The sequence below is a fragment of the Coffea arabica genome, chromosome 8e (assembly GCF_036785885.1).
Source record: "Coffea arabica cultivar ET-39 chromosome 8e, Coffea Arabica ET-39 HiFi, whole genome shotgun sequence".
Classification (NCBI taxonomy): domain Eukaryota; kingdom Viridiplantae; phylum Streptophyta; class Magnoliopsida; order Gentianales; family Rubiaceae; genus Coffea; species Coffea arabica.
Genome location: NC_092324.1, coordinates 47,691,710 through 47,704,684, shown reverse-complemented (window position 1 = coordinate 47,704,684; position 12,975 = coordinate 47,691,710). Strand labels below are relative to the sequence as shown.

Below are 12,975 nucleotides of genomic sequence, written 5' to 3'. Positions count from 1 at the left end.
ATTGATTTATAAACGTAAATCGAATTGCTGGAACCTAACAAAAGTGGTATTAAAGCTATGGACAAGGTTCTCAGCAGAGCTGCAAACGAATCGAACCGCTCGCTCGCAACTCGAGTCGAGTCGAGCTCGAACTAATCAAATTGAACTTGAGCTCGAACTCGATCTAAAAAATATTAAGTTCGTTAATTCGTGAGTCGACTCGCCAGCTCAAGTATATATATATATATATATATATATATAAATTTAATATTAAAATTATATGTATCCCTAATATTTTATTATTTATTAAGAAAAATATTATTTTATTTATTTTTTATTTTTTCGAGCTCGAACTCGAGCTTTCTTTTTGACAACTTGTCGAGTTCGAACTTGATAAAACTAAATCAAAACTCAATTCGATTAGATCAAAATTCGACTTGACTCAACTCGCTTGCAGCCCTAGTCCTCAGGGCTCAATGTGGCTTCGGAATGCTCAATTGGACCGTAGAGTAATGCTTTATATTTGATTTATGAATTATTAGACTTTTAATTAGGTTTCGTTTGGACTGAGAAATTTTGATGAAAAATTTAAAATTTACCCATATTGTTCTAATTGTTTAAATTATTTAAGATATCTTTGAATTTATAATTCACCAATTATCATAATACATTTTAAATACTATAATAATTTGTTATTTACAAATTCAAACACTTCCTAAATAATCTAAACAATTAAAAGAATTTCAAAGGATTTCAAAGAATTTGGAGAGTGAATAAGAGAAATGATTGTTCGAAGAATTGATATAGGATAATAACCTATATTTTTCTAAAATGAATTGATGATTTAGAACAAGGATAACCCACACGATATCACTTGGTGCAAACTAAATACATTAACTAATGTGGATTAAACACTCATAACAAAATTCATTCGCTATTCCACTATTGCACCTTAATACGAGATTGATTGAATCATTTAGATATAAACTTATAAGTATTCTAGTCAAATCATAACTTATTCATAAATTTCCCAAAACTTAATCAAATATTGAATTTTCCTATCATCATTTTCTGAATAATTCCCGTACAGAAGAAAAAAAAAGAAAAAGAAAAACAATAAAGGTTATTGGGTAGAGTGAGAATTAACGTATACTTAGAGGATTAATTGCAATTAACCCAAAATTCTATTGCAACAGATAATGCAGAGGATGGCCTGAAGCAACTCCCTCGACTCTTTTGCCACTCTCATCATCTTCTTCTTCTTCTTCCTCCTCCTTCGAGTTAAAGTTAACACAAGACACTCCATTTCTGAAAGCAGAGGCATCCGTTCCCTTAAGTCCTGAACTGTTAGCCCGAAAAAGAACATGGATGCAATAATTCAGGCACCCTATGATGCTACTGTGCGGTTTATGTTGGCCTCGTTGGAACGCAATTTATTGCCGGATGCTGTCATAAGAAGACTCACCCGCCTGCTTTTGGCCGGCCGCCTTCGGTCTGGTTACAAGCCCACTTCTGAACAACAACTCTCTGACCTCCTTGCCTTCGCCCATTGTAATTCAGTACACTAATGCTTGTCACTTTTCTTGATACACATGTACCTTTCATGAATTACTACAACTTATATGGGATTCTAAAATTGTCAAAAAAAGGGATTTTTGATTGTTGCTTGATTGTTAAAAAGATTGAATTTTTCCTTAAATTGGGGTTCAGTATGGACATTTCCTTCTTAAAGCTGAATTTTCTGGAAAACCGAAAGGGCTCGTGCAGGATTGAGGTTCTTTTATTCTATCTTTTTAGTAGTCATCTTGTTTGGCTCCAGAAGTGTTGGTTCCGCTGAAGGGTCATTTAAGTAATGTGCATTTACCTTATAATTTACTTGAAAAATGTGGTGTCAATTGTTATGTGGTTCTACTATGAGTAAGATTTGTGATTAGAGCATATCATTATAATATGGCTTTACAATTCATCAAATGTTTAGCTACTCTATGCTAATTTATGTAAATATTTTGCTGATCACTATTGTCTGGACTCTGGATGGTGAAGACGGAATAATGCAACGTCTACTTGACGCCTTATGCTTGAAATTTATTTCTGTTTACCAGGTTATATACCTCAATTGGTTAAGATGAAGAATTGGTATTGCCTTTATATAGGCACTTCTTTGCCACAGACACCCAAATGTATTATCCATCATCAGAGATTTAGGTGAATTTTGTTGTGTATTTATCCCATATTTACTTGGGTTTTAGCATTTTGTACTAGCGATTGAGGTTGAACAAGTTAGAGTGCTAGTCCGTCAGAACTAGTTATCATTGGAAATGTATTTTGTTAGCCACTCTTTAATTTGAGATTTTCTATTCAACTTGATCTTGATTAGGATATTTAGGCTTTCATGTTTGTAAAGCATGCAAATTGGTTGCTTCTTTATTTCAGCTTTGAGAGAAATGCCAACAGCCATCCAGACTGAGGTGCCAAAATCTCAACATTATGAGCTTCCTACTTCTTTCTTCAAGCTTGTTCTTGGAGAGCATCTGAAATACAGGTTTGCAGTTCTGCACCCAATTTATGCAGGTCTTTTTTGTCTTATTTTGTCTCATGGTCATGTCTTTAAAAGCAGTTGAGGTACAAACAGTTATCCCAGGTGAGATAAGGTTTGATATCCCTTAATCTCATGTTATAATTTTAACACTTTTTAGAGGACTATAACATGTGACTAGATTTGGAAAAAGCAGTCAATCACCTATATGCTATTAAAGTTATAAGTTTCTGATATTTGAATTGGGGTGATGATATGATCATGTATCATTTGTTTCAGCTGTTGTCTTTTCTCGGACAAGTCAAAGACTCTCGAGGATGCAGAGAAAGCAATGCTGGAGCTATACTGTGAAAGGTCACAAATAAAAGATGGCCATACTGTTCTTGATGTTGGTTGTGGTTGGGGATCTCTTGCTCTGTACATAGCACAAAAGTATAGCAGTTGCAAGGTTACAGGGATTTGCAATTCAGTAACCCAGAAAGCACACATTGAGGAGCAGTGCCGGTACTTTTCTTAATTTTGACTTGTTATAGGTGAAATACTCCACCATAATATCAATGCAGACAATGTGGTAACTTCAAAATTGAGGACTCATTAGAAGTCACCTCATCGACATCTTTCATCTCTAATCAGAAAAAAGATTCCGTGGCATGTTTGTTGTTGTAACACTAAATCAGCTGGAAGCCTGTTGTAAGAACCATTTCTTGGTCTCTTAGTGACTCTATTTATGGCACAATTGTGAGACTTGGTCTTAACCAGCATTTTTTCTTCTTTCTAGGTGGCTGACTTTGGGATTTTTGGTATTTTTAGAGTGTATTTTTAGAGTGTCATATTTGAAAATTTTGTTTACCTTATCTGTATTTTTGTGGAGAGAGATTTTAATCAGACCAACTTTTTGAACCATAGAGATCATCAGCTACAGAACGTGGAGATTATTGTTGCAGATATTAGCACTTTTGAAATGGAAGCATCCTATGACCGGATATTTTCGATTGAAATGTTTGAGGTAAATGCTGATTGTATTCCTGGTGCAGGATTTGACCTTTGTATGTGAGGTCATAACTAGTCAAATTTTTTCTTTCCTTATATTATTGTTTTCCTGGTTGGGCATAGCATATGAAAAACTACAGGGATCTTCTTAAGAAGATATCAGCGTGGTTGAAACCAGATGGTCTTCTTTTTGTTCATCACTTTTGCCATAAAGCATTTGCTTACCATTTTGAGGTAATATTATGATCTCTGTCTTTTCCTTGGTTAAATGCTGTAATATCTCAAGAGTTCAGTACAAGAATGTTTCTCTAATTTCTTGTTTTCTTTTACCTTTCTTTTTTGATTTTGAGTATCGGTTTTTATGCATCTTGTAATTTGTAATTTGTAGGATGTGAGTGATGATGATTGGATTACCAGGTATTTCTTTACGGGAGGCACAATGCCTGCAGCAAACCTACTCCTTTACTTTCAGGTGAGCTTTTCCCATGATTGCTTCTGGTGTTATGGGACTTGAACGCTCGACCTCTGTTATCTGATTGCTTCTGGCTTCTGTTTTAGAAAATCTTGCATGATGAGGTTATTCTAGCTACTGTTCAAATAGTCTTGCCCTTTGTTCCTTCATCTTTCACTGTTTTGCGTGCATAATGCAATAAGACCTTCTCATCCACTTTATGCATAGTTGCCAGCGTTCTGTATGTTATTCAATTAAAATGATCTTAGATTTGGCGATTCAGATGGTGACTTTACTTGACGAATTTCATTGCTCAGATGCTTTTATATGATGCTTTTCTTCATGCAGGATGATGTTTCTATAGTCAATCATTGGCTAGTGAATGGGAAACACTATGCACAGACAAGGTATGCATTAGCCATTCGTGTGTTAAGTTGGCAAATGGAATACATGATGGAATCATTTTCCTAACCAAATCTATTCTGTTCAAGAAAATCTGCAAATATTCAGCATTAATCTTTTCTGGCACATATTTATCTTGATATGCTCTGGCACATGTGACCGGTATCCTGAGACTATATGAACTCATTGGGCATATCCTCTTGCAGTGAGGAATGGCTTAAAAGAATGGACCAGAACTTGAGTTCTATAACCCCAATAATGCAGTCAACATACGGTAAGGATTCAGCCATCAAATGGACCGTCTATTGGAGAACTTTCTTTATTGCAGTAGCAGAATTGTTTGGGTACAACGATGGAGAAGAATGGATGGTTGTACATTTCCTGTTCAAGAAGAAACTCTCAAGTCCATAGCTCAAGGGAAAAAAATCCTTGCTGATTCATACGCGTACCATGGGAATTTGTAATAAGAGATTCTAGATTTGTGCCAATGGGGTGCAAGATGACCACCTTTTCCCATCAATGAACAAGTAATGAGGAATTTCTTTGGACATTAAATTTCCAACAGTTGCAAACAAAGTCTTATGTTATCTGTTGGTTTTGGGAGCATCAAAACTTATTGCATTTGGACACCCCTGATTCACGATTTGTTGCTTGGTTCACTTTTTAACTCTAGTTAATACATTATATGGTCAATGTTATCAAAGATTAAGACACAGAGATCCCATTTATAGAAACAATTGCACATCTCACTGTATATGGGCACACATGGAATGACTGCACAAGGCGGAAATGATCTCGAAGATAAGTTGCTGAAATGAAAGATTTACCATCTGTTGTCAGCATGGTTTGAAGACTCGGCCAAGACCGAGACGACTCGGCCGAGTCGTGACTTCGTGACTCGGCGTCTCGGCCCCTCTCGATACGATACCGTGACGAAACGATACCGAGATACTTGATTCGCCGAAAAATCGGCCGAGATGTCACCGTGACGGGTTGAAACGGTCGAGTCACTCCAAGTTATCCCGAGTCAAGTTGAATTTAATAAAAAACCTTTAGAAAAAAAGAATTAAAAAAGAAAAATCCGGAGACCTCTCTACCGTCTGTGTCAATCTCCTGTCAAGTATGCTAGTACTGATGCTCCTTTATACAGGGAAAAAGATGCGAGTGATGGGCACGTCATAAAAGACTTCGTGGGGCCTTCTTTAGATTAATCAAAGTGTTTCCCTATTCTATTACCAGACATAATTGGGACAAGCTCATCCGAAACACCAGACATAATTGACTTGATACTGATGATTTCTACACCGATACCGAAACACCGATACGGATGATTTCTACAACCCAATTGACTTGAATCACATTTTTCACAAAGATGATCTATTGGATGATTGGATAAGAGAAAATGAACAACCCACATTGCCTGAAGATAATCTGGATTAGAAAGTAGTGAATATCAAGAACATGACAATAATGGTTTTGGTGATACATTGTCCCACTATATTACCAAAAAAAATAAGAAAGGTCTTGTTGAATCATCAAGTAGGAAATAAAAAAGTAAGACTAAACAAACCAGTAAGCATACTATTTCATCACCTTCGAATAAAAGTGACGGCGGTAATAATGATGATGACAATGGTGACAATGGAGATGGAGGGAACAATTCTTTCAAGTATGGTGGTGGTTACGATCAAGATAGCCAACAAACAGAAGGTATGTCATGACCTCAAGGACAAGATAATTATTATGCCACTCAAGATACTGATCATGGCTATCGTCCTGGCATAGAAGCACAACGTTAATTTCTCAATAATTTAACTCAATTTTCAAGTGAGGATGCTTTCTCTCACCATTTAGGGTCACAAAGATATAGAGGAATCATGATCAAATGCAAAATTTGGGTATACACCCAACCTATGAGTATGAATCTAGCCAAAACTGCAGTACTAGTCAATTAGAATATGGCTATGACCAATCATATAGAATCACTCCTGACTATTATAGTGGATATCGGCCATTTAATGGATCTGGACAGGTCGAAAGATCTACTAGCATTCATGGTAGTGGATGCTATGAAAAAGAAATAGATAAATCTCTTGATGGTTCTTCTTTTGATTCCAATAACATTGGGTTTTATGGTCATGATTCTACTATATCATATGGTACTAGCGATAGTGTTAACTATCGAGGGTTTGGATACTACCATCATACTCAGCAATTCATCTCCAATCTAGAAGTTCTTCCATCTAGTGATTATGGAACATCTAGTCAATCCTCACATCCAGTAAATACACCAGATAACTCTTATACACTATCTACTCAAGGTTCTATGCCACTTCCACATCTGTTTTACCATTCATCGAGAAATGAGGGTGATTTTGAATCACATCGTCATTCTACTTGGTATTAACAGATACGAAAATATAAAGTACTAGTATATCTTTTTATATATTTGCCTTTTATTTAATATGATTTCTTTTTATTTTTGGCAGGAGATTGATCAAATATTCCAACTTTATGCTATAAATAAATCCTTAGTTTGTATTGTTAATGGTTGTTATTACTTTTGCAATTATTAGTTTTAAAATTGTGGTCTATGTTATTTTGATTTTATTTGTGATGCCATTGTCTTAAATAATTAAAAGTACTTATTGTGTTTAATATGTATAAAAATAGTACATTTTTACAAATTTTCTTTTGCTATTTTTTTATTATTTTTATTTAACATACTTTTTTTTATATTATTAACAATTTTTAGAATATTAAATGATTTAAAATTTGAGTCTCACCAAGACCGCAACCGATATGTCGAAACCGATGTGAAACGTTCCGAACTGCGACCGCGACTTTGAACCATGGTTGTCAGATTTGTTCGTAAAATTGGAGGGTGAGTGGCTTGGCATTGGTGCCTTGGCAATAACAGCTTTTCAATATGCCGCTCATTCTTTTGCTTTTTGGCTTGACTGGAAATGAGCAGAACATTGAAACGAATGTAAAGAAACAAAGTTCATATAGGCTCAGTATCTCGTTGTTCCTCTCCCCAAGGATTAACCAAAAAAGTTTGAAGAAACACAAGTTTAAACCCAATAACATAATTTTCCTGTTATTGTCCACAAAAAAGAGAGATCGCCTAGACAACAGGATGAATGCGATATGTAATTAGACTAAACAACAAGCATTGACATCATTACAACATGAAGGCCAGCTCGGTCGATGAATGCCTGCCTCAAAACCATGAAGTGAAAATTGGTCCAACTCTCAGACCAGGAACTTGGGTTTCTGCCTATACAAGTTTGCTGGAAACTTCCTTACCACTAGCTGCATCCTTACTGATGAATTAAGAACCCTTACCACAAGTTCACGATGTTACAGACAACTGGAATACCATTTGAGAGGCAGATAAGACTCATTCCTAGTTAGCCGTTAATAAAACAATCTGAAAAGAAGAAAATTGAGTCAAGTCAATACTGCAACAATTTGATGAATAAATTACTGTTTCACAATAAAACTAGAAGTAAAGCCAGAAAGCAAAAAGAAGATAGAAGAAGGGGGAGAGGGAGAGAGAGAGAGATTGAACACGTAATACTCTTCCAAGAAACGTTGAGAAAAATGAAAAACCAAATACTGCTGAAATCAACTTCAGAAAACCTTCAACAAAGAGCTTAGTAATGTGGTAGTTGATAAATGAAAATTAAGCTCTATGAGAGTGGCCCTCAAGTCCAAAATGCATGACCTAAAGCATTTTCCTGGTGAGGGATGGAATTTTTAAAACCAAAAGGTAATTTTGTGCGTAAGTCATAAGCGACTGCCAGACTGGCCCTCATAAAACTGCAGCATCCAAAAAAAAAAATTGGTTTCACATTGCAACTTTCAAGCTGAAGATTGTGCAATGTAACAAAAAATTTGGCATCTCAATGTTCGTAATCTCTCAGAGGTTTGGAATGCCCCAAATATATCATCATTCATCACAAAGAAAAATTATCTAAAAACTGAGCTCAAGCTCAAAACCAAGACCAGACAGTATCATGCTAGCATAGATAGTAAAGGACAAGACTTGATAAGAGCATAGCTGTTAATGTTTTGCCTTACGTGCAAATGCAATACAAAGCAGTGAATTTCCTTTCATAGCTTCCTTTCTCGATTTGGGTGCCAATTATTCACACTAATTTATCCACCTACTAGCTTGACCATATTCTGGCAGATAATAAGAAAGGCAGCAGTATCCGTGTATATGCCCATGTGAGTAAGTTTGAAAGAAAGATATGCTACAAAGATCTTATCTCAAAAGTGTGAAAAAGCTTATATAACCTTCAATTTTTATGCTCAAATTGGGAGCGTAGTAACCTACTATACCCCACTGCAGAGCTAGTAAAAGGTAATATAAACAAGGCAGTCCTACAGGGTGATGTATATCCCTAGGATGGCAAAAAGTCCAGCTAATTGATAGGAAAACAATAGGACTTCAACAAATTATTGATCATAAAAAACAGCAACTGAAATGTTTACAGGAAATCAAAATAAAAAAAATGCAAAAAGAAAAAAGAACCTCTGTAGGAAAGCCGGTGTCAGATAAGATATTGAATGACAAAACATCAAACACCTCAACATCCTATTTTGGGTTCCCATTGTATTTCAGCAAAATGTATTCTAACTGAAACTTTCCAAAATGAAGGTCTAAAAACTGAAGCTATACTTGAAGGAACAGGAAAGTAAGTTCAACAATTAAATCAGAAGAAGAAGGTTGATCCTTGTCAGATTCCCATTCCTATGTGTAAATGATGTTTTTTCAGTTTTTATTTCCCTAATCAACCTGGCAGAAAATTTTTCACTAGTTAACGATTTCAGTAATGCTTAAATAGTTAAAGCCACTCCAGATGGCTAGCACATCAGATTTTGACACTCGTGCGATAAACAGGTGTACCGTTGTGCCAGCAGCTTAACAATCCCAAATACAGCGAGTCATTTAATCGAAAAGTTTGTACTATAACATACAACTTTTTATCATCAAGATGATCTCATTCAATTACATTAAATCCAACAACTTTCCCATATCAGTCATGCATGGTACTAGTCACATAAAGGATATAACTCTTCAACCATAAACGATTTTAAGGAAACTAAAAGAATGTATAACAGCAATTTCAGCAACAACCTCAATCACAATCTTGTAAAAACAAGAAGTCATTTGGGAGCACCATCGTGCCTTTTAGAATCGGCTTGATTTGTCAAATCTACAATGCCATCTGCTTCCAAGAATCGACTCAAATGCTTATCATCTAAATGTTGCTGGAAAATAACATGCAAAAAACTCTTACAACAAAACAAAATCTACCAGATGACTAATCTCAATCATCTGCCATCCAGACCAAAATTGAAAATAAATGAATAAGAAGCTTACAGATAAACACTCCCTGTATTTCTGCCACTCAGAAACACACTCCTCTTTGTCCCATTGACCCTTCAAAAACTTCTCAGAATACCATCTGCACTTTCATAAACAAAAACAAGAATGAGGCTACGGGACAGAGTGAAACAAACCCTCTTTGGACAAATCGATATACAATACACTAAAGAACCCTGTTTTCTTGATTAAGAAAGCAAATAGAAAAATGTGAATAATAACAGCATAATTTCAAGGGTAGAAGTGAAAAAGTAAGAATCTTTATACCTATTGAAGCAGTTGTGATAAGCAACTCTAAGATGGGCACAAGGTGAAGTTGCTAAAGATGTGTTCTTTTTCTCCCTCAGTATTGCCATATAAGTTCTTTTGAGGCTTTTCTACAAACACATGTCAAACAACAACAAATTCTGGCTTAATTATCAGCACTTATTTTCTCCGCCTTCCTGCTGCAATTCTTTCCTGTCTCATACTTTCTAGCTGCCGCTTCTTTATCCCACCCTCAAGAAACTGCAGAGGAGATCTCAGCAGAAACTAGAAAGCCAAGAAGTCAGAACTTTGGGCTGAAGCTTACAGGGTCCCACAATCTTTTACTGCTTCTTTTCCACTAATTCATCTCAACTTTCACATATCACAGTTTCCTTCTCTCTTTTTTTCGGTGAAATTACTTTCATATAGTGCTCGTAAATATAAAATGAGTAGAAGGAAGTTGATAGCCTCAGCAAACCAGGGGAATAACAGTTAAAAGTAAATGACTCAATTCAACAAGAAACACGGGCATGAAAAGAGTTAAAGTCCATTAGCCATTAATCGATAATGACATAGGCCCATTAGATTAGGCAACCCTGTGCTCAAAAATTCCAACAATCTTTTGCCCCACATCGAAAGGAGAGAGGCAAACAAACCACTTTATTTATTTGCGCCTTCATCATCATGGACGTCCCTTCGGGGACATCCGATAAAATTGGAACGATACAGAGAAGATTAGCATGGCCCCTGCGCAAGGATGACACGCACAAATCGAGAAATGGTCCAAATTTTTTTTTTTCTGTCTTCCATTCCTTCCACGCTAATTGGACTGAGAATCCACTTCTAAATGTTATTTCTCTCCCTCATTAAGGTTCTCAATTTACTTAATTCATCTTTGATCTAGCTCTTTTTTTTTTAATATAAGTTGGCCGTATAGGACATTACATCTTGATTAACGAAGCAACAAAAGAAAATAATTGTGAGCATGAATCCTGACGTGAAACTGTGAAAGTTAATCGCAAACCATTTTACAAAATGTTAATAGACCACTTGTCCATCTTGTTGACAAGTCACTCCTTCCAAAAATGACAATAATGTCTTGTATTTGTATGTCTTGGTTATACAGTGCATATAATTACTGATCAGCTATAAAAATGAAATACCAATTGGAAAGAAAAACTTTTCTTGACATCAACCAAAACATGTTGCACGGTTATATCCTCTTAAACTCTTTTGTTTCATCTTTTTTCGTTTCATCATTGCAGGTTTTAGGCTTATATCTTTCAGCTGGTGTGAAGTTTGAACTCAATTTTTCAATCACGAAATTGGATGTCCTGAGGCTCTTGACACCCAATAAGTATTTTGGTAATTACATTTAATTACAAAATTAATCATTGACGAGTTACAATTTTCACTGAAGACTCAAAAGATAACTAGCCAATTAGTTGTAAGAAATGGTACATAACCTATGTAATTCACCGATGTGATTCACCGTTAAGTCTCCCTCCTCTTAGTGAAGAGTAGGAGTAGTTGTAATATAGAATCCGTCTGAATCAAAGATGATTCACCGAACTCTCCTTAACCTCTTTAAGTCCCCCTTCTCTTAGTGCAGAGTAGGAGTAGTTGTAATATAGAACCCGTCTGGATCGGAGGTGATTCACCGAATTCCCCTTCACCTCTTTAAGTCCCTATCACCTTAGTGTAGAGAGCATGAGTAATTGTAGTATAGAATCTATTATATCGACAAAAAAAAAAGGTAATGGTACATAACCTATGTGATGCTGTTCCCCCAGTAAGGGTTTTAATTCACTGCCTTGGTTGGTTAGCATTTTCCCTTGCTTTGAATGGAGTTTAAGCCATGACAACTTCATCTTTTATTGTCCCTCTTCTTGGTTTATTGGGTTAGCATCCCCTTGATTTTACCTAGGCCTGCTTTCCTAGTCTTTCTGCTCCTTAGCCCTGATTTGTGGGGTGCTTCCATTTAAATCTATGACTGTCCCTTTACCCTGCAGCAGGAATCAGAATTTAGACAAAAAGCATCTATATTTTTTTTTCAAGGAATACATATTAAAGTGCAGATACCAATTGTCAAGAATCATCGAGGAGAATAAAGATCAATATAAAAAAATCAAGCCGTGAATCTATTCTTGGCTAACTACTTTATAACAACGTAGTATAATTTAACCAGTTTGATTGCTTTTTTTAGAAGATTTCATAGAAAAATGTATCTTAATGATTTGATGTATATAAAATTAAAAAAAAAAAGTAATTTGAAAATATATTTTAAAAAAATGTAAAAATTTTCCTGTAGAAACGATCAACTAGGCAGTCATTTGGCCGAGTGATGAGCATATTCAGATAATTATCAATGAAAGATTCCATCAAATTCTAAACCTAGTTCAAGTGCGAAACTCGAAGGAGCAAACGCTTCCTAAAATTTACCACAGTACATTCTTTATTTTCTTCTTTGCTATTCATTATTGGGACAAGTTCTTCCCAAGTATTTTTAGTGGAAAGATAAATTATACCGGTAGCACTTTTTTTTTTTTTTTTTTTCTTTTAATCTAGCTAAATTGAAGAGTTTCATAACAACAATGGTTTTGTTTATTACCTCCAACCCCATTTCTAAATATTTACTACTCAAAAAAAACGAGAATCAAAAAGCATAAAACTAAACAATAGAGATACCCCCTTTAATGGAAATAATCTCCTAGCAGTTTTCTCACACCGCTTAAACTTATCTATAATCTATGAGATACTTTGCTTCTGTTTTCAGTCTTGAACATGTCTAATCTACCACCAGTAGATGCTTATGCGATGATAGCATATATGAAGTTTGGCATCATGAATTAAAATGACCTTCACTTTCCAATCGATCGATTCCTTTCCCATACCTTTTTAATTGAATTAGGCCATACAAGAAGCTTATGGAATTTGAACTCCCGGCACGTAACCAATGGCCAACTCGTGTTT

At 35.5% G+C, this 12,975-nt stretch overlaps 2 protein-coding genes and 1 non-coding gene across 4 annotated transcripts; 2 read left to right on the top strand and 1 right to left on the bottom strand.

Annotated features, from left to right (window-relative positions):
* Positions 1–1,165: 1,165 nt before the first annotated feature.
* LOC113706982 ((S)-coclaurine N-methyltransferase) lies at positions 1,166–4,987 on the top strand. 2 transcript variants are annotated; one of them, XM_027229113.2, is made up of 9 exons: positions 1,391–1,530; positions 2,082–2,184; positions 2,413–2,521; positions 2,795–3,019; positions 3,422–3,521; positions 3,629–3,739; positions 3,894–3,977; positions 4,305–4,363; positions 4,565–4,987. In XM_027229113.2, the coding sequence occupies exons 3-9, from the start codon at positions 2,424–2,426 to the stop codon at positions 4,767–4,769; spliced, it is 882 nt and encodes a 293-aa protein (XP_027084914.1). In that variant the 5' UTR covers positions 1,391–1,530; positions 2,082–2,184; positions 2,413–2,423; the 3' UTR covers positions 4,770–4,987. The 2 variants fall into 2 exon arrangements, with proteins under 2 accessions (XP_027084912.1, XP_027084914.1); XM_027229111.2 differs by lacking the exon at positions 2,082–2,184 and having other exon boundaries at positions 1,166–1,530.
* Positions 4,988–7,348: 2,361 nt separating this feature from the next.
* On the bottom strand, positions 7,349–10,396 carry LOC140012898 (uncharacterized protein At4g33100-like). The gene is made up of 4 exons (XM_072061406.1): positions 10,024–10,396; positions 9,754–9,838; positions 9,508–9,641; positions 7,349–7,791 (listed from the first exon to the last, which is right to left on the bottom strand). Exons 1-3 carry the CDS (start codon positions 10,110–10,112, stop codon positions 9,537–9,539), a joined length of 279 nt encoding a protein of 92 aa, XP_071917507.1. The 5' UTR covers positions 10,113–10,396; the 3' UTR covers positions 7,349–7,791; positions 9,508–9,536.
* A 296-nt stretch (positions 10,397–10,692) lies between these two features.
* LOC113707542 (U6 spliceosomal RNA) lies at positions 10,693–10,795 on the top strand. Its single transcript, XR_003452266.1, has one exon. It is a non-coding gene; the product is annotated as a U6 spliceosomal RNA (small nuclear RNA).
* Positions 10,796–12,975: the final 2,180 nt, after the last annotated feature.

Excerpts from the sequence above, each read along its gene's own strand:
- LOC113706982 (XM_027229111.2), top strand. The coding sequence starts at position 1,344 with ATGGATGCAATAATTCAGGCACCCTATGATGCTACTGTGCGGTTTATG. Across the intron at positions 1,531-2,412 it reads CCTCCTTGCCTTCGCCCATT|CTTTGAGAGAAATGCCAACA; the intron begins GTAATTCAGTAC and ends TCTTTATTTCAG. Across the intron at positions 3,740-3,893 it reads CATTTGCTTACCATTTTGAG|GATGTGAGTGATGATGATTG; the intron begins GTAATATTATGA and ends TGTAATTTGTAG.
- LOC140012898 (XM_072061406.1), bottom strand. The coding sequence starts at position 10,112 with ATGGCAATACTGAGGGAGAAAAAGAACACATCTTTAGCAACTTCACCT. Across the intron at positions 9,839-10,023 it reads TATCACAACTGCTTCAATAG|ATGGTATTCTGAGAAGTTTT; the intron begins GTATAAAGATTC and ends ATGAAAGTGCAG. Across the intron at positions 9,642-9,753 it reads AATACAGGGAGTGTTTATCT|CAACATTTAGATGATAAGCA; the intron begins GTAAGCTTCTTA and ends GTTATTTTCCAG.